Source organism: Centrocercus urophasianus, unplaced genomic scaffold (assembly GCF_019232065.1).
Source record: "Centrocercus urophasianus isolate 14NV4802_14NV808 unplaced genomic scaffold, USGS_Curo_1.0 seq_25, whole genome shotgun sequence".
In the NCBI taxonomy this organism is placed as follows: Eukaryota; Metazoa; Chordata; class Aves; order Galliformes; family Phasianidae; genus Centrocercus; species Centrocercus urophasianus.
Genome location: NW_024884811.1, coordinates 2,337,934 through 2,358,916, shown reverse-complemented (window position 1 = coordinate 2,358,916; position 20,983 = coordinate 2,337,934). Strand labels below are relative to the sequence as shown.

The 20,983-nt window shown below is 38.6% G+C and overlaps 2 protein-coding genes across 3 annotated transcripts; one reads left to right on the top strand and one right to left on the bottom strand.

Moving 5' to 3' along the window:
• Positions 1-2,622: 2,622 nt before the first annotated feature.
• UTP15 (UTP15 small subunit processome component) lies at positions 2,623-12,215 on the bottom strand. Its single transcript, XM_042825932.1, has 12 exons — positions 11,998-12,215; positions 11,421-11,513; positions 11,151-11,335; positions 9,884-10,062; positions 9,151-9,276; positions 8,701-8,836; positions 7,641-7,725; positions 4,939-5,088; positions 4,660-4,761; positions 4,302-4,435; positions 3,727-3,785; positions 2,623-3,232 (listed from the first exon to the last, which is right to left on the bottom strand). The coding sequence occupies exons 1-12, from the start codon at positions 12,085-12,087 to the stop codon at positions 3,009-3,011; spliced, it is 1,563 nt and encodes a 520-aa protein (XP_042681866.1). The 5' UTR covers positions 12,088-12,215; the 3' UTR covers positions 2,623-3,008.
• Positions 12,216-12,398: 183 nt separating this feature from the next.
• On the top strand, positions 12,399-20,683 carry ANKRA2 (ankyrin repeat family A member 2). 2 transcript variants are annotated; one of them, XM_042825925.1, is made up of 9 exons: positions 12,399-12,679; positions 12,912-13,293; positions 14,924-15,082; positions 16,466-16,531; positions 17,683-17,780; positions 17,976-18,101; positions 18,628-18,694; positions 18,790-18,870; positions 19,890-20,683. In XM_042825925.1, exons 2-9 carry the CDS (start codon positions 13,005-13,007, stop codon positions 19,943-19,945), a joined length of 942 nt encoding a protein of 313 aa, XP_042681859.1. In that variant the 5' UTR covers positions 12,399-12,679; positions 12,912-13,004; the 3' UTR covers positions 19,946-20,683. The 2 variants fall into 2 exon arrangements, with proteins under 2 accessions (XP_042681859.1, XP_042681860.1); XM_042825926.1 differs by lacking the exon at positions 17,976-18,101 and having other exon boundaries at positions 12,400-12,679.
• Positions 20,684-20,983: the final 300 nt, after the last annotated feature.

The window sequence follows — 20,983 nt, the reverse complement described above, 5'->3', positions numbered from 1 at the left end:
TACCCCTTTGAGAAAGATGAGCTCCATGTGGTGCCCTCAAACCTGGTACCATGTAGGCTAATTGGCTGTCAAAAAAATCAAAGTTATGGTGACAGCACCAGCCACAAAGCTAGGTATTTAACAATAAGATCCTTTGCTTTGTTTCTGTGTCCTCATCCAAGGCAAGGAGGGTTTTCATTTGCAGCTTCAAGCACAGACTTGTCTCCACCAATTAATCTTACACATCATATAATCATAGAATCACTCAGGTTGGAAAAGATCTTAAAGATCATCCAACCACAACCTAACCATACTACCCTAACAACCCTCCACTAAATCATGTCCCTGAGCACCACATCCAAACGGTTTTTAAACACATCCAGAGATGGTAACTCAACCACCTCCCTGGGGAGCCTATTCCAGTGCTTAACAACCCTCTCTGTAAAGGATTAATCAATCCTTCAACCAGCCAAGGATTTACAGGTGTGTTACCCTGTTGTGTTTTATTCTTATTATCCCTTTGCTCTAAACTAAGTAAAGATGAACTCGCTTCTTTTACTTGGTGTCTGTGTCCTCTCATACTGACTTTGTCCACTGGCAAAACAGCGTTGCTTCTCAGCAGTGATAACAATGACAGTGGTCACCTCCTCTGGTGCAGATTTTTATGAGTGCAGCATGCAGGCTCTTATTTGTGGCTGTTAGAAATGCATAGCTAACATTGGTGATTATGTTGAAAAACAGAATTTTGTAGCTGAGAATTTGCTCTATCAAATAGTGTTATTGTGTTCTTTGTAGCTTTTTTAGTTTCCAGGGAAATAAATAGGAGGCATTAGTTTCAGAGCAACCTATGTATATCTTATAACAGAGATTTGAACAACTTGAGTAATTCAATTTAGTAAACTAGCAGCACATACTTTGAAGCACATCTGTTGAAAAAGAAAGTTTTTAACCTTCAGGAAGGCTGAATACTTGAATAGCTCAGCTATTTATTATAAGTGTCACTACTCAGCACAGGCATCTAGGGAAGAGAGATCAGTGGCTTTCCTGAGAAATGCTTAGTGTTAAGCCTTGGTAAGAGCAACCAACTAACCAGCTCATTCTCCTTTTATCCCCTGCAATTTAGCTGACAAAAGATAGGAAGGTGCAAAATTTACTCTTCTTTTTGAAAACCAATCTATTTCTGGTTATACAGATATCAAGAAGCATTTTTTTTCTGGCAATTGTCCACATTAAATGGGAGGGAAAGTTATCATGTTTCCTGCTTTCCCCTTCCAAATAACCAGATGAAAAGAAGTAGAAGATGCTATCTGTCTAAAATTTGCTACTCCGGGAAAAAAAAAGTTAACTATACTTCAAAGCCAAATTAATTCTCAGATGACCTGCAAGTCTAGGAAAATGCTGTCTTCAAGAAATACCCACCTTTCCATACAGGCAGAACTCCTTTTCTGAACAGGAAAACTCATCTAACACTCTTTCCAACTCAGTGAACAATTAGTTGTTCTAAACATTTCAGTGAATGACATCTTCATGCTTCAAAATGTTAGATCCTGTGTTATAAGGTAATGCACTGCTGGGAAAGTAATCACATTGAAAACCTTAGGTTCACATTTAGGACAAAAATATTCCTGATTGGTGCACCATCAGTGCATTTTACTAAACATCAGCTAACAGAAACCACTGCAAAAAATGTCACCTGAAATAATTTTCTGTCTTCTTTGAAGTTTTACCTTAATATCAAAATTAAGGTAATAATATAAAAACGGTTTCATTGTTGGTGGGAATAACGCTTTATTTTGGCTCCTCTGTAACTTAACAGCATAGGTAACAAAAACTTGCCTACTGAAAAAAAAATCCTACTGAATGAAAAAAATTCCATATTTTTAGTAACAGACAAGAGCAGGATCACAAACAACAGACAGGTTTCACAAGCAGATTAGGTTTCACCTGAACAAATACATCAGAGGGATAGTAAATTCCCAGCAGAATTCATTACACAGTTTGGTACTTTTACTGAAATAGCAGAAAATGATTGGCCAGCAAGGCAATAACCTACAAAAATTCATTTTAGTAGCATTCTTAGAAACGAAAGCCTGAAATAGCACTAAACTGTGTAATGAATTTTTTTTTTTCTTCCATCTTTTGAACAGATTTCTTTTTGTAGATTGCACCTCACACCATGGCCAGTTCCCTTGGTATAACCAATTGCAAACCACACAATAAAACAAACTAGTGAAAAAAAATCAAACTAACCTGCTAACTTAATGTAACTTCCTCCTGCACACATGATGTCTTATGTCTTCAAAATACTACTAGTAAATCCCAGTAGCCAGGAATATATATTGGTCAAAGATGAACAATCTTCTACTATGTTACACCACTACCTACCTTTTGCTGTCAGACATGACATAAACTCCTTCTGAAGGAAATTCATACTGAATAAATTTATTTTGCACTTTGTGTTCCTTTAGACGCAAGATTTTTCTTCAAATTTAAAATTCAAAAATGTCCATTTCTTCTATTGCACTAAAAAAAAAAAAAAAAGACTACATGTACTCTTTTGTTTGCTACTTTGTTTGTTTCGTATGAATTTCTGGAAGTTTGATGTGGAGTCAAAGCAGCAAGAAAAAACACAATACAATCAAGTATTATCAAACACACTCTTGGTTTTTATTCCTTGGTCTTCCAAGTACCTGAGATGTGAGATTAATCTTAAATAAGAATGATTACATGTTCAAATTACACAAATCTGAATTATTTTCTGGTGAATAAAAAGTAAAAATTGTTGACCAGCTCTTTCAATTGAACAATGATTTAGTACTGGATGCACAAAGCATGCTTTAGAAGTTAAATAGCTTTGGAATGAAATTTTAAAATCCTGTTGATCGAAAAATATTACATGGAAAATCTTGAACAAGTTCTTCTTCCTATCTTAAGTATCTCAGCCTTTCCAAAATTGCACCCAGGAAGCAAGAACTTCAGCAGACAGTCCAAATAGCTTTTTTTTGACTACTTGTTGTGTCAGATGACATTCAGATACTTATGTCCCGGTCCAGAGTCTTTGTAAGGCCATTATTTTCGTTCTCTTCCAGGTAAGTAGCTCTTTTTTCAGTCAAAGTAGCAAATAGTGCATCCATCATTCCTAAAACTTCTAACAGTTCCTCTTGATAGTCAATTTCTCTTCCTATGGCTTCCTGAAGCCTCAAGAACTGTTTATCAACAAGCGCTGACTGTCCAACCACAGGCTGATAGATGTCTGTAAAGAAAAGAGTATTTAGGACCCCTATATCTAGTAAAAACATAAAAACTACTGGCTACTTAAACAGACATTTAAGGAATTTGGCACCAGCCCAATACCATGTGCAAATAAGACAACTTTGCTGATGTTGTGAAAACAGCATAAATTATTGATGCATACTCACATAAAGTACAAACTAACAGAAAAAGAAGTTTCTGCTATCTCAAATGCTATTTTTATTTCACCTGTAGTCACTTGTACTACGCAAGTGTGGAAACATGAAGAATCAAAAAAATTGGGAGATTATGAGAAGCTTCCTATATAATGCAAATTAGGTACTGATCGTGGTCAAAGTTATCCAGCAAAATTTCTTTTCGGGTCATTTTCTTGCCACTGAGTTTATACTTATACACAAGCTTGTAAAAGTTTAGTTTCTTAAAAGCATAACACTTTTCATCTTATATTCAAGCTGGCTGTTGGGCTCTCTTTTTGTGCTGTACTTTTGTACTTACCAGTGATCATCTCTGCAACAGTTATCAGTACTGGAGTAAACCTAGGTTCAATTACACGCCTGTAAAATTAGAACACATCCATATTTTTGTTTTTGTAAAAAGCAAGTTACAAGCAGTTTTATCATGCTGGCATGCAGACACATTTTTTTCCCCCTTGATGAGAACTCACAGAACTGCCCTCAGGGATACGAGTCAAAAGAGTTACATATGGCATGTAAGCTTCAATTTTCACAAGGGCACTGTGGCTTCGAGGAATGGCAAAAATCTACCTCAGGTAGATGAAGACGTGAGTTGCATTGAGGAAATGGAAAATAAAGGACTATGGACAAAATGTCTGCCAAAGGAGCAAGGTAATCTCTGTTTATGGCTCTCCTAGCATCAGCAAAATCATTTCATGCTAATACAAACTATTTCAGTGCTGCAGCTGAAACCCCAGACCTTCACTTTAGAAAGCAGAACGTAATTGAGATTGCAAGTAGAGTTCCAATCATGATGTCCCCTATGGCCTCTGTGGCAAAGGCCATTAAGAAATACAAGTCTCAAGATGTCAGAGAGAACTTAAGGCAAAATAGTACCTTGTCACAAAGGTAAGGAGGAGACTAATTTGCTTCTCATCTCGGCCTGCAAGCGCGCTCCTTAATGTTCCTCTGCGATTTAGTTCCTGCATAACTGCAACCGTAACTTCAGGAGTGTAAAGCCTAATGTGTGGCTGGACATACATAAGAAGAGTTTAGTACCAAAGCAGCTTCTGTGTACAGTAAACAGGGGTTGGTATCAATTTGCAAAAAAGCAAAATGAAAAAAAACATACAAGGAACCCAGACAGATTTGATTCCATGCTAGTCATACATTGAAGTTAGCTTGAGATACAGAAAAATCTACTATTGATGACAACATACAGATTTGCTGAGACAAAAAAATTAAAAAGCCTTACTTCCAGTACAGCATCCAGGGCCTTGGATGACTGAAAGCTCTTAAGCAGCTTGTCATATTTTTTCAAAATACATCTTACAGGCTTACTGATGTAGAAATCCTCCTGGAATTGAAAGACAAGTTCTGAATCATACACATGCACCTACACAATTAGATAGCATAACACAGACATATTACTACAGACAAGCTTCAATGTCTTTGTATCTCCCCGCCCTTCAACTTAACATACAAAATGAGAAATTTTGATTGCTTCAGTAAACATTTGCTCACTACATCCTACCTGTTTTGGCATATAATTTCTTCCTTTCACATAAGTTCTATATGCTGGCTGTCTCTTCTTCTGAGACTTTTCTTTGCTTTCTTCAGGTTTTCTGTGTTTCACGTTCAGCACCCCATTGGTCATGCCTACAATTATAGTTTCATCTTCAGGCTAAAACGTAAAAATCACAGAGTTAAGAACCTCATGTTTTATCTGATGATACATGTCTTATTGTTGTGGCAATGAGGTCACGGACTCTGCTGCATTTGCATAGCGAAATCCTTTATTATCTGCATCTATGGACTTTTATACCTATACTAGCTTGACCTGGTAATTTTCCACTATTCTTTGCACCCCAAAGCTGCATATGCAGAGCAAGCAGTTCACAATCATGTTGGAAATAAACAGTTACAATTCCCCGACAATTGTTGCTAAAGTGTAGGCTCTTTCTCCCCTGTATTCTGGACATGTCCTTAGTTCTCAGCCTTGTCTTCTCATGTTGTTTATTTTCCTCAGCAGCCTCTGCCCTGAATAGTCTTGTATTCCCATATACTATCGTGTAGATTTCTCAGTTTCTATGCTTAACAATAAAGCTCTAGTCACAATATTATAAGATTACCTAGTTGGAAAGTACCTCTATGAGATCCTACAGTCAAACTCTCCATTCGTAACAGGACCTGCCTCAAAGCTATAATCCTAAGCAATATTAGACATAATTAAGCCTCCAATAAACACCTACAGAGATAGCAAGTGACTAGTTAAGCAAGGCTCAAATTTGTTCTAATATCCTTCTTACTTAGGCCTCAAGCAATGCATCATTTCTAACAGTTTATCTCAAATGGCATGCAGCTGGCCTTGGCTATTACAGACTATACGAACATGTGAACAGTGTCTGTGAGAAAGCTCCTGTAAAGCAGCAGAATTCCCAGAAACAAGTGAAAATTGTTCAAAATATCAGTCATTGGTGCATGTTCTACCTACACACCAAAGGTTTCATGCATTGATGACAAGGGTTATAACTTTCAATGATGCATTAGAGAAAAACTCTAATTTTACATATAAAAAGGTGGGTTCTGACCTTTTAGTACAAAAACATTAAACATGTTCAGCTGAATGCTGGACAGCTGTGATAACAAAAAGTAAATAAGAAATTGGGAAGTACTACTAAGAAATAAAAAAATAAGAAGGCTGATACGGCACTAAACAAATTCATGGCATGTCCAAATCTTAAATCCTATGCATATCATATTCTCAGATAGCAGCAGCAGATTTAGAATAGAAGAATCAAAAAACCCTAAGGAAAATAAGAAGTTGGGTCTGACTTAAGGTAGAACTCTACTCCTTAGTAAGGAATTTAGTGAAGGTTAAAACTTTGTACAAGGAGAGGCTGAATAGGCTTATGTAAGAGAAATTATTTGAGTGAGTTACACAGAAACTGCATTCTAACCAGCAAATTTTTCATCTAAAAATGTCCATGGAATTTGGGAGAACATTGGGAGATTTATCATACACAGTTTTCTTGCTTTCAGTTTTACATAAGCATCTGCTAATGGCTATAGCTGAAAGCAGAATCTAGGACAGACCAACTTTTGGCTTGACCTAACAGAATCAGTTCTATGTTCTCATTCGATCTTGTGATTTCCAGGTGTCAACCAGAAACAAAAAATTATGTCTCAAAATATACATACACAACCACACAAATGCCAAACCACAAGTACTGCACATGTTTTGCAGCTGCAGCACCAGTCCAAAGCACATGCATTTTGTGGTTGTGTGAAACATACACCCTGTGACAGTCTTCATTCAAAACCCAATTAACTCCAGTTCTCTGAGGAAGAACAAGGTGGGAAATACATGAAGGAAGATCTCTTGACCTCCACAGCCTGTTTACCCTCAGTTTCAGAAAAGCAGGACAATAAAGTAGCAAAGACAGTAAACAATCTTCACTGTCTCTTTTACATAGCTTCCAGAGGCTACATCATGATAAGGCTGATCTAGAAAGCGGTGCCCACCTTCACAATTTTTTGGTTATCCATCAACACTCAAATGCTGCAGAGAAATAAATATCTTTGTTTTCCTTTTCCAAAAGGAAAATACATGTGCCTCAGCAAATGCATTTGTTTATGCTCATACCCCAGGCCTTTTCCTTTTCCTCAGATGAACCAGGGAGGTGGTGGAGTCTCCTTCTCTGGAGATGTTCAAGACCTGCCTGGATGCCTACCTGTGCGACCTGCTGTAGGGAACCTGCTTTGGCAGGGGGTTGGACTCGATGATCTCTGGAGGTCCCTTCCAACCCCTACAATTCTGTGATTCTGTGAACTTGTATGACAGATTCATCCTATTCTAAATATTTCAAACAACATTTTAACTATTTTTTCAATTTATCATCCCTGTAGGAGAAGAAATACATGGGTCCTGAAAAGCAAACAATGAGTAACACTCTCCTGAAAAATCAGAAGGACTTCCTTACAGACTTCCTCTATGCTACATACAGTCCCTGGTAAACACAAAATTTTGTACAGATCTAATCAAGTAACACCTGGGATATTAACCTGTTATATTTAATACCCTTTCATGCAATCTTACTCAGAAGAAATACATTCACTGATCCTAGTTCTCAAGTACAGTGTTATTGTGAAACATCTAAGAGCAATGAAAGCAAAATGAAACCACTTCAGTAACCTAGCTGTTATCAATAATTAAACAATTTCTGAAGCACTTACCGACAATGCAAGACTAAGGATGGATGTTGCATAGTTAAAGCTGTGGACTACTTTGTAGGAAGTTGTGCTGTAGATCTTCACATGCCTGCATAAAGCAGTGATGATTAAAAAATTTGTTTTTAAGGCTTTACTGATGAAAATTCTGTTTTTACATTCTCACCTTTTAGGTAATCATTTCAGAAGACTGAATACATAAACAAAGCTTTTTTCCCATTACCTGGAAGCATCTTAGCTTTTACCCCTTCTGCAATGACAGAAAGTCTCAAAAAAAAAAAAAAAAAAAAAAAGATCCAGAAAAGATAAGAAAGTTTTATCTTTACGCCAAAAGATGAAAACAACCCAAGGACAGAAAAACAAACTGAAGGCAGATGTAGCTGCAATCCGACTTCAGTAATGTTTATTACAAAACATTAGGACAGTATTTCCTCCAAACTGTTCTTAAGCTTTAAATGGAGGATTTATTGACAATTTCTGGAAGTAAGTTCATGCATATTCTTGCATCCTGCTGCCCTTTAGTGATTTGAGTGACAGTGAGAAGAAATTCACAAGTTGGGAAAAGAAAAAACAATGATCCTGAAACAAGTATGAGCTCTGCTGTTAGGAGCACTGTATGACAAATATCTACATGGCTGGTGTGATCCTTCACACCTCACGCTTCACGACTGATGGCTTGAGGAAACCCACTGCACTCCCTGCTGCAGTTCCTGGAGAAGCAAGCTAACAGACCACTGTCATTTCAGACCACTTCATATTTCTGATATGTCAGGGACAACCGGTTGAGTATCTGAAATCAGCAATAGAATTTAAAAAACAAAAACAAAAAAAACCAGCCTTACAAAGGAGAACACAATGCACCTCTGCACCACCTTGAGTACACTCCTATTGACAATCTCATTTCAAGGGAGACACAGTATATGTTTTTAAACAAATTACACCCCTAAAAGCTAAAAGGGTTTAAGCTTAAACATGTACACAGCTTCAGGCTGATGTAGAATTCCTTCCAAAGGAAAAAAAAAGTCTAAAAAATTTAAATCACAAAAAAGTCACAAAACATACTAACCTGTCCAGGGATCCTGACAGTAACCTTTGTCCAGAGCTGTTCAGGCACAAGCAAGTTACGGTCTTATGATGATTTTTAAGTGAAACTAGTAATTGTCCACCCTTCAGTACATCCCAGACTTTGACATATCGACCTCCTATGAGAAAGAAGTACACAGAAGAGCTGGGCAGACACACAGAAATTTATGCTTGTCTGAAGTTTTCACACAGTGATACAGTGCCACCTTTGCAGCACAGAGGTTTCTGCACCTACTCACCTTCCCAGTCCGTTCCTGACTACCTTCTGGGACAAGACATGTTACTGTCTCCTTTTTTTTTTTTTTTTTTTTTTTTTTTTAAAGGTCATTCTGCAGACACAACTGAATGACTCAACATACTCTCTACAAAAAGGATTTATATGCCACTGGATCATAAGACCCCTCATGCAACAGCAAGAAGAGTATAAAAGTACCTGCAGACACTAGAAGACCTCCAGAAGGGAAGAGAAGCACACTCTCCACAGGATGGCCATGTTCTATCGTCATGACACTGCTCTTCGTTCGTGCATCAAATACCTTCACAGTGTGATCATAGGAACCTGAAACAACACCATAGCTGGTTTCAGTTACATAATTTCAATTACTTCAGGAACTAAAACAGCCACATGCTACAATTTAAAGGAGTTCCTGCCAAATGGAAACAGCTTTAAACCATGTATGTAAAAATTCTAGTGGTTCACTCAAGTTAATACACCAGAAAAACTGCTGAAACCTAGCACCTTGTGACCTCTAAAGTCAGAAAAATCTAGATTTTTTCGTACTACTTTAATTTACAGTTTCAGTACAAATTAATAAAAAGTTGCTGGTATGAAAACCAAAAGCATCTGATTTTAAATACTTCTCATACGACTTTGTCATTTCTGAGTCTGCAAGTTTTAAGGTGTACAAACCATAGTGGAACTAGTGTTATTCTGAAACATCACAAAACACCAGATTCAGTGAAAGCACACATTCACAGCTTTTCTTCACAGCTTTTTGCTTGAAAAGCAAGCAAAAGAACAACAACACATTAGGCCCTGAGCTGGAAAACACATTCTTCACGTTTAAAATAAAATAAACATGATGCTACTGTTATGTATTAAAAGCTTCCTACGTTTAAATTCTGTTCTAGCCAGAAGAAACATATATGAAAAAAGAAAACCAAACCTGTTATAAAGACATCTCCATTCAGTTTACTTGCACAGCCACATCTCACATAGTCAGCATGCTCACTGTAGGACACTATTTCTGCAGCACTCGGAATATCCCACAGCCTCGAGGAATAATCATCACCACCAGAAAATATTCGGTACTTATCAGACAGGAAGCCCACCACGTGAACAGCTCTAGAAACCAAAGTCCAGAACATCCAAAGTTAAAATATTCTGTCATTTCCATAACACTGCATCAAAAGCTTGTTAAAAGAAGGCATTCTCTCTAGCCTGAAGGCACAAAACATTTGCTACTGGAAGCTACAGACCCTCACTTCAGAAGTTAAGAACAGTTTAGGTTTTATAGTTTCAGCCAGGAAAGGATCTTTCATCTTGGATCACAGCAGATGCACATGAAAAGTTTTAGAGGACTACCACCTGCTTGCTCAAGAGATGTAAATCCTATATTTGTTACTTAGAGGCCTGTGAGCTAGCTTAATCCTTTAGGTCACATTTACAATATTGAGCTTTAAGTAAGACAAGGTTGGACACTTCGTGGCCCTTAAAATCACTACTGGAATTACTAATATAACAACAGAGAATGATTTCAACAAATAAAACAGGTTAACCTAACTATAATAAAATTTATGATACCTAAGAGTCACAACATAAAGTAACACCTTATCTAAAAGCAGAGAGCTCAAATGGAAATACAGTCTCAAGTTCTCTGTGGGTGCTCTCTCCTGAGGGAGGATGATTGTTGCTTTCCATAAAGATAAGTCACTCACAGGTCTTGAAAGGGCAGCAATTTGTCAAATCAAAGTATTACCACTCTTTTCTATCTGGAACATTGGAACTCCTCTTCCAAATTTTTCCCCACCCAGATGTGTTGGGTTTTTTTTTGTTTGTTTGTTTTGTTTTGTTTTGTTTTTGCTGTTTTGATTTTAAGTGAAAAAGGTGCACTTTTTATAACTGTTCCTCCTAGCAACAAATAAAATTTGTCTGTCAGCACATGCAGGCATGAGACTACATCTATGCAACACATTAACAGACATCTCCCTGAATTAGAGTACATACTTATTATTCCATGTACTCAAGTCATACTTAGAATGAAAAACAACGCTGTCACTGCAATTCATAACTCGATTTTAAAATCTGTTTTTCGGTAATACGTGCAACAGTTGCAAGCATCTGATTAATAGTGCTCAGATTTTTAGCAACGTGCAAAGCAGACGTATGTAAACACACAAAATAAATTTATACATGCAAAGAGCAAGACTTACTTTGTATGACCATCAAATTGCCTCAGGGGTGCCCTTCCACTAATATCGAAGAGGCGAATGCTGCCTTCCTCGCTGCCAGCAACAAGCAATTTTCCATCATCCCTGTATGTGGCACAATAGGCGGCATCTTTGAAGCGAGAAAATGTCTTAACTGGTTCCTGAGAATAGCGTCCATAAATGTGGACCTAGCAAAACAAGAAGACATTATCTTCACACAAGGGGCATCAGTTGAAAAGAAGCAACATAGCAACCTTACAGACAGCCACTCACCCTCGAAGATGCTGTGACAGCGTAGTTATACGGAGGAACTGGAGAGAAGTCTATTTTATTTATTGCACCAAACTCCTTAATCTGAACAGGTGTCTAAAAGAGTCAAAATAAAGACAATTAAATACACATCGGCACACCATCAAAAATGACAACAGTGTAAAGAAATCTCTTCTTGCCGCTGAGCTTAAAATGCAATTGGGAACAAAATTATCTCTGAAGCACCATCCTGTTTTTCCCTAGGCTGTTTCTGCTCTCGTGCTCTTCACACATTATAACCGACCCATTAATTACACACTTTGTCTGAAAGGGAAAAAAAAAAAAAAAAAAAAAAAAAAAAAAGTTCTATTCACTCCCAGTACTCCGCTTACTCCAACAGAAGCAGTAAGAAATACTTTAGGACAGCCAGGACTCCCGCAGCCCAGCCCGTGATACAGACTGCCCCAGCCGCGCAAGGAGGCGCCGAGTTCCCTTACGCCACGAGCGCGGCCCGGCCAGCACGCGGGGCAGGCGGAGCCAGCTGGAGCCCCGCGCTGACGGAACGCGACCGGCGCTGCCCCAGCTCCAGGGCCCTTCCCACCTTGTACCCCCTCCAGTACAGCGTGTCTTGCGTGATCTTCTCCCCGAGCTTCGGCACCGCTGGGATCGCGACGGGTTTGTAGGATGCCATGACTGAGCCGGAGGAGGAGCCGGGAGGTCTCCGAGCGTAACGCAGAGGTGCTGCGGAGGAGCGATGCGCGCCGGGAGATGTGGGACGCGCCGGGAGATGTAGGACGCGCCGCCTCAGAGCGCAAGGAGCAGGCCGCGCCGCGCCGCCATGCCTAGCCTCGCAACGCCTCGCGGACAGGCAGCACTTCGGCGGGAGACTGCGTCATCGGCGGGCGCCGCCACCTGGCCAATCGCAACGCTGTGAGGCGGAAGTGACGTCTTACCCCCACCCAATGAGGCGGAAGTGATGCCTCACCTCCCTGGGGGCGGTAAGACGCCGCTTTCTCCTCATCGCGGGAGGCTGCGCGGGGAGCACGGCCTCGGCCTCGGCCTCTCAGGGGTCCTGTCGCAGCTTTCCTCTAGGCCTTCCTCCGGCTGCTTCCCTGCCGAAAGGGGCCCGTCGTCTCCTGGGGCGTGCGCTGGGGCGCCCTTGTTTCTGTATGGTTCGCTTCGGTGGCGTATCGTGAAGGAGCAGAGTCGTTTGTGTTCTCCTTCAGGTCTAGCGCTGAGAAGACAAGACCTGGTTCACCGCTCGACGCCTTTCTTTGCTTAGGGTGAGTAAGGGTGGATGCGTTTTGTTCTTTGCCCTTTTTGTCTTGTTTTTGTTATAAACAGACTGACATCTAAATTCGGCTGGAACATCCACTTGTCAAAAGCTTTTGGGTGTAGTAGCGTTGGGATTTCTAAACGATTTAACTACCTAAAGCAAAGATAAATCTAAGCGATGCGTGCACAATGTATTTTTGTGTGTCACTTCACCAGTATCTTATCTGTGTTTGACTGCAGGTAGGATCTCCTTGGAGCTTGGCTGACCAGGGCTGCTCTTGGCTGGAAACCATGAGGAAATACTTTCCATAAAAGTGTCACACAACTGAAGCCATGGCATCTTCAGCTAACTTAGACACCGGGGCCCAGCTAATTGTGGAAGAGTGTACCACTAGCTACAGCCTTCCACCCATGCCAGACATCAAGGTGGAGCACCAGCTTGACTCCAGCACAGAGGAGGGCCCATCCCAGAGTGTGGCCATGGGCATGAAGTTCATTTTACCCAATAGATTTGATATGAACGTCTGCTCGCGATTTGTGAAGTCTCTGAATGAGGAGGACAGTAAAAATATTCAAGACCAAGTTAACTCTGACCTGGAAGTGGCATCTGTCCTGTTTAAAGGTTGAACTTTTATGGTACAAGTTGTTATGTCCAGACTGTCTCATCATGCTCTGTTTTTTAAAAAGCTTGTGCAATGTATGTGTGTTAATCAGTAATAGTTTCTAAGATATTTTCTGCTAGCATTTTTTTAATAAGCTTGATCGTTTATTACTGTATAACTCATTTCCCCCAGGATTTTTTATGTCGCACTTTTAGGTTTGTTGGTTTGGTTTTTTAATCAAAAAAGTTGAAGAAGTAACAGCACAAAAAGCTTTTAATTCATAAAGAGCTGATGCGGATTTTAAAAACAAGGTTATTTCTGGTAGCAAGATGAAAGTCTAAGATGAGCTATACCATGTTGAATGTATATGTCTTTACAAAACCTTACTTTCATCTTTCCACTATTACAATGACAGAGTAATGTCAGTCGTGCAGTTGACTTTGTCATACCCATACAGCTGTATAAAGCTTGTAATCACTGCAGTGATCATCTTGCTGATTCAGTTTGAAAGTGAATGCTTCTACTGTTCTATAAATTGTTCCCTGCAGCTGTTCTCTAACCACTTCTGTCCAGCTTCATAAGAATTGATCTGTGCTCTTTAACGACAGTGTATTGATGAGAAAAATAATTTTTAAGAATTCTGTTTACCCTTAAAAAGTGTGCTTTTTTTCAGTGTTTGATTCAGTATTCTGGACTCTGAGTAGTTTGTCATGTCATTATGTTTAATTTTACACTTTTTCTATAACGAATACACAGACCTACTATGGGTTTCCATGATTTCACTGTGTTTAAAGGCCCTGAATGCTTTCTAGCGGAGCTGCAGACTTGTACGAGGAATTTAGACCCATCAGAAGTAGGGTTGTTTTTCTTAGATAACAACTGTGAATGTTTTAGAAATAGTCCTGCAGATCCAGGGTCAAAAATCACTTAATTTGATAACTTCTGCTGCAGCTGCTTGGCAAACAAAGTGGAATTTTGAATGTATCCTGTTACCCTATTCTTACTGGCTCTCTTATGAAATTTGTACTTGGATTTATGACCACAAGGTTCTCTATACAGTGAATTCTGTGTGCATGTCGATTAGTTTCCTGTCACTAATTATAATTATAAAGAGTTTAACCCTTTAATAATTGGCTTCACAGCCACTTCTGTTGCATTTTCTCTAAGCTAGTTTGGAATATATCTATTCCTGATGGATAAACACTTACAAGACATCAGTAATGCAGTTATTTTATCTGACAGGAGTGGAAGAAGTCTTGGTGAAGACTCTTAGTTGCTACAATATTTGCATTGTATTCTTTGCACTGGAGAGTGCTAGTGAGTGTACTGAATGCCAAGGAGAACCTGATAAATCCATGCCAGATATGTTGGAGATCTAGGCAGAGAGTTTCCTCACTTAGACAGCAAATTGTCTCTGGTGACATGCCATACTTAAATGTGGGATACTAGCACTGTTTTATGTTTTATATTGAAAACAGCTCTTTGTTCAACTCACATAGTACACAGTAGAAAAAGCACATGCTACATAGATCATGTAGTGTGTGTTTGAAAGATCTTACTGTGTTGGTGCTTTCTAAGTTGATCAGAATCTGTGGCTTTGATTTAATTCTCTTCCTGGTACTAAAATTATGTCTGTTTTCTCTAATGTAGCTGAATGCAACATCCGTACTTCTCCTTCACCTGGTATCCAAGTAAGACATGTTTACACTCCATCAACTACTAAGCATTTCTCACCAATAAAACAGTCAACTACCCTAACTAACAAACATAGGGGAAACGAAGTCTCTACAACACCTCTGCTTGTAAACTGTAAGTATCCTTCTGCCCTTCAGCTAATAATTCTGTTGTGAACTGCAAGTTCACTCGGCTTGCCGAGTTTTTTCCTTTTTTGTTTTTTCCCACTTTAATAGACTTTAGTGTAGGAAGAAAACATTGTTTGATGTCACAGTGTTCCAGCCTGTTTTGAGTGCATAACTGAAGTGCTTTTTCCAGAAAAGGGTCCAGTTCTTGATTTGAAAAGCAGAGACGGTGATTTTTCCGATCCTCTTGGAGCTTTAAGCTTTTGTGCCTGATTTTCAGATTATTTATTTTATTTAATTATTTTCAGAACTTATGAAGCTTAATTGCTCCAGACTGCTGCAAACGTCATAGTTATCATGCATCTTGAAAATCAAGAAGACACTACTATTCAAGGGTTTTTTTAATGCTTAGTTTCAGGCTTTTTCTCTATAGCCAACTTCTTTAAGATTTACTTTACGTCTTATGAACTACTGTCTTTTTAAATTACTTTTAAATCTTCAGTGTGCATCCTTAAACTGAGTAAGGCCCAATTTAAACAAATTGGGAAAAGTAGATCTTGACATAGACCTCAGCCTGGCTAAAACAGGTAGTCTGTCAGAAAAAGAAATCAAGATTTCATGCACTGATCAGAGAGAAAAAAAAAAAAAAAAAAAAAAAAAGACATGGTATATTTTCATATTATGTAATCGTTAGCTGATTTTCTTATTGTGTAGACCTGAGATCATTTATTGTGTATATTTCTTCCTGAGCATCTTTCAGATTTGCCCCAGGTTGTGATTGTCAGAACCATGCCCTTGTGCAGTATTTACTATGGGATCAAAGAGTTCTCTTTCATAACTCCTTAAAGAGTTCTACTGTCTTTATGGCTTGGCACTTTTGATTAAAAACAAAAAAACTCACCACTTTATTCTTCCTTGGTAGGTGTCATGTACAGAGTTCTGTAATGTCTGCTCTGTCCCACCTGGTAGCAAATAAGAGTCATGTTTGGGTTTTCCAGATATTTTGTGGTCTCTTCACACAATAAATGTCATTTGTAAATTACACAATCATAAAATATCAAAATAAGTTTGTTTCAATTTGATAAATGTTCTTAATATGCTCTGGGGTTGCTGACCAAAAATGGGAAAGGGTAGCACATTGCCTTCTGAGAAGTCAATGTAAAGAACCTTTTACCATAATTTCTACATTAATTAAAAAACTATGGAAATTTATGAAATTCTTTGGAAAGGTCTCACGTTTTATGATAATGATTCAGAGTAAAAGGTGATATATATCTACACTGTCATGACTGGACTCTGTATAGTTCAAGCCAATGGATGTTCCATGCCCATCTCCAAACATCAGAATGAAAACTGATGTCTGTATCACCTCTTCTTGCTTTCTTTTCTGCAGCATTATCAGTTCACCAGCTGGCTGCTCAGGGAGAAATGTTGTATCTGGCCACACGTATTGAACAGGGTGAGTCTGAGGAAAGGTTAAATACCTCCCTCTTTATCTCGTGCACTTATATCCTGCTACACTCAGCTTTTTCTCAGAAGATGCATTAAAGAGATCTCCAAATCTGTTGAGAGTCCCTTCCAACTTTTGACTTTTGAGATACCTGTTCTTTGCAGGTGAACTGTTGTTTTCTATGACTCTCGTTTCACTCAGTGCTTTGATTTGCATTTAAAATGAAACATTAACATTGATGGAAGTTGAGAAATCTGTTATTTTCCTTGCTTCCAGTACCGTGGGTGATCTGTAAACTTTTAAGAGAATGTTAGTTCTATCAAAAGAGGTGAAGTTGGCTTGGTTTTCTTGATTTTTGTTGTTGTTATTTATCATTTAAATGCATACTGTTAATTGAAGCTTTCTGATTCTATTTAATTGATCAACAATAGGGAACTGTATGTTGGGAATTTAAGCTATGGATCAAGCTTGCTATATAAGAGCACTCATTCCAAGTTGTACTGTATTCTTCAGCATGATAGTTGTGTCTATAGTACATACAGAAAATTTCAACCTTTATATCTGTATTACATTGAATTGAGTATTGTTCACAACGTATGCTTACTCTGTTATTCATAACCAGGCTTGTTTTCAGTCCTTCTGTTAAAACTTTCACAAAAAGCAAGAATTGAATATCTGAGTGTGTATACCTTCTCAGTGAGTTGTCTATGTGGAGGTCAAATTGTTTTTTGAATTGTTAATAATCAATAAAAATGCTTATTGTGGTGCTACAGTAAGAATGAAAATTTAAAGGATTTAAATCCAACTAATTCAATTGGCTGCTTAAGAAGCTTCTTTACTTTTCAAACAGGACTTCTCTCCAAATATGAAACCCATATTAGAGGCAACTTAAAACTTTTTTCTGAGTAAAAACAGAGCTGGGTTTATAGAACCTAAAAACAAAAACTCAGCTACTAAATTTTACTTTAGTCTTTTTTTTTTTCCCCTTGGACAAGGATATTTTCATCACCACTGTTATAGAAATGTATTTTTGAAGTTAAAATTTGAGTGACTTTAGAACATGCTCCTACCTCAGTTCATTCACAATGGATATGACTAAACATTCATTCTACCATATATTATGAAAGGGATTAATAAGTGGTATATTTTGCTTTGAACAGAAAATGTAATCAATCATAAGGATGAAGAAGGATTTACCCCTCTGATGTGGGCTGCAGCTCATGGGCAGATAGCAGTGGTGGAATTTCTCCTCCAGAATGTAAGGAAAAAGAGCACACTTCATTTTAAATTTCTTGATTTACTTTGTAGTTTATTTTCCCAAAGTTTTGTCAGTTCCGCTATATATTTAAAACTTGTAAAGTTCTCTGTAAAATCTCACTTCAAAACAAATTGGTTAGCTTTCTTTTTTTTTTTTTTTTTTTCTTTTTTTTTTTTTTTTTCCCCATTACTTCAGGGTGCGGATCCTCAGATTTTGGGGAAAGGGCGAGAAAGTGCCCTCTCACTGGCTTGCAGCAAAGGGTACACAGATATTGTGAAAATGCTGCTCGACTGTGGAGTTGATGTCAATGAGTATGACTGGGTATGTCTCTAGCTTGAATTTACATCAGCGTATGCCTGGTCAGAACTTTGAAGCAGAGCATTGGCTTGGATTTTAAAACTGTTCTCCCAAACTTACACAGGATGTTCTTTGATAACATAAAAGTTGGTGCTGCTAATTCTGACTTACTGGTAAAAAAGAAAATGAAACTAATGCTGAGTCTGATTAGAGGTGTGAGAGTATAATGTCACTGTTAGCTGAAAAAAGATGGAAGTTTTAGAGAACTAAAACTGATAACCTGATTTTTGTGTAAAACTCATGAAGTCTTGTTCTGATGTCATAGAATAGCCTGGGTTGAAAAGGACTCAAAGATCATCTAGTTTCAACCTCCCTGCTGTGGGCAGGGTTGCCAGCCGCTAGACCAGACTGCCCAGAGCCACATCCAGCCTGGCCCTGAATGCATCCAGGGATGAATGTGTGATATATGGAACTATACTGGTATGCTAAGGAATTAAAATTCCAGGCCACTCAATTGCTAAGTGTCTAAGGCTCTTTACTGCTTTTGCAGAATGGAGGTACGCCTCTACTGTATGCAGTGCATGGGAACCATGTGAAATGTGTAAAAATTCTTCTTGGTAAGCAGCCTATCCAAAATGAATTACTGAATGGATGTGTTACCAGTTCTTACTGTCAAAAATCTGACTTGGTTTTCTTTTCGTGTTTTGCATAGAAAGTGGTGCTGATCCAACTATCGAAACAGATGCTGGCTATAATTCCATGGATTTGGCTGTAGCCTTGGGCTATCGGAGTGGTAGGTATTGCAAATGTACATTCCTTAATTTTTGGTTTTGCTGCTCCTTGCTCATGCAGCTGCGGTAGTGGCCTAATAGAGTTTTATTAGTTAGAAAGCTGAAAGAAAATCCCTATTCTCAGAGCCTTAACACACCTAAATATATCAGCATAAAATTAGTACTTTTCCTTATTGGTTCAGAAAGCCAAGTCCCTGATGAGAGAAAATGGCACTAATGTGAATCTACATCTGTGGGCATGTATAAGGGAGTCTGTGGGTCTGTTGCAGTCATAATCCAGTCAGGGAGAGATGAGCTGCTCCCCAGCCCTGTGCAAGGACTGTGAGTTGTACTGGGCAATAATAACAGTGCATCCAGCCCTTCCAAACCACTCAACCCAGTGCAGTGTTTAATTGGAGTGTGATGCAGTTGGCAAAACTTCTTGTTTGTACTAGCTCTGGCTTGCCTTGAAGGCAGACATAAAGAATGAAGAGATTAATGAAGTAGGCTACCCTATTTGGTTCTGGAAGACAAAGAGGCAAACATTGGATTCTTCACAGATTTATTTTTTTTTTCCCCTCGTGATGCCTTCAGTTTGAAAGCTGTGAAGTATCTGTTGTTACACAATCTGGAACTGAATCTAAAATAAGCCAGAACTGCACACGTTGCTCTTCCAAACAGAGTCCTAATACACATGTGGGGGAGCCAGTAACTTCAGAGGTATTTAGATGTAGGGCTCCTTCAAGAGTTCAATCTCAAAATGCTTAAGAGATATAGTTTCTAATAAGCCATTTATACATTTTGAGATTTGCTTGGCATATGCCTATTCAAACCAGAGAACAGATCATCATCCCCATCTGCCTTCAAACTATTTATGTCGTTTTTGATTATATGAGGTGCTTCTTTTCTGAAGGAATGTAAACTGCCTCCTCAGAGTGAATTAATTCCTGCCTGTCAGTATCTGCCAGAAAAAACAGTACAGACCTTAAAGACTTGAAAAAACATTGAACCCTGATTAACCCAAATCATTTCTTGGCTTTAGTTCAACAGGTTATTGAGTCTCATTTATTAAAGCTACTTCAAAGTATCAAGGAATAACAGCTGGATCTTTCGTGGCTGTCAGTTGTCGTCTTCGAGGTTTTGACTCCATTTTAGCCCCGTAATCACTGAAAAGAGGTGTTTGTTTTGTAAGTTTACCTCAGTTCAGCTATTTGCTGGTTTTACTTAAGCCAGGCATGTCCAACCTGTGGTCTGCCCCCTGCCTCAGACCATAATGTCAGTGGCTCTGTCAAACAGTATTACTGTGCTCTATGTATCGGTTGTAGTCTCCCAGAAAATAAATAGGATACATTACTTTTGAAACAGACTACGTATTTGCATCCCAAAATAATTCTTATTCACCCAGTTTGACCCAGACAAACCAACAGGTTGGACACCCATGACTTAAGCTTTTAAATATGCTTTCTCTTTCATAGAAAAATGTGACGTCATCCTTTTCTTAAATGTATTTTATATAACCTTGAAAGAAAAGGTCTGTTCTCAAGCATGAAAAACTGAATAAAACCTGTTTTCACCCTGTAAGTGTTCACGTAGTGCACTGGACAGCACAGTGCCAAGAGTTCTCCTTGTTCCTGTCATTGATCCATATTCACAGGAAGATGATTGTTTAGATATTGAGGTATGTCACCATAGAAAAAAGACTTTTTTACTTTTAGTAGTATCCAAATGTGTGCCATGTGTGATTGTTCTCAAGATCTTCAGCTAATATTATTGTGTCAACTATTGTCTTTGTATGATTTTTTTAAGAAGTTAATAAATTTAATGACCTTGGTGGTAGTTTTGATTCCTGGGGGATTTATTTTCATATCCTGCCTTCTTCTTGTATTCGTGGAACAGCTGGACCGAAGTGTTCTTCATATTAACTTCCCTGGTATAAGGAAGTCCAAGTGTAGAATATTTAGCTCCTAAATATCCTCCCTGCACTGGCTGAGCAGAAGATATCAACAGTGTGGGTAAAGAAGCCAGAACATACTGCAGTCCAGCTGCCTTCAGCTGATGTGTGGCACTTTCCTTATCCTGATGTAGCTGCTTGAGCTAGAACAGCACTATGGATTTGAACAGTTGAAAAAGTAGGTA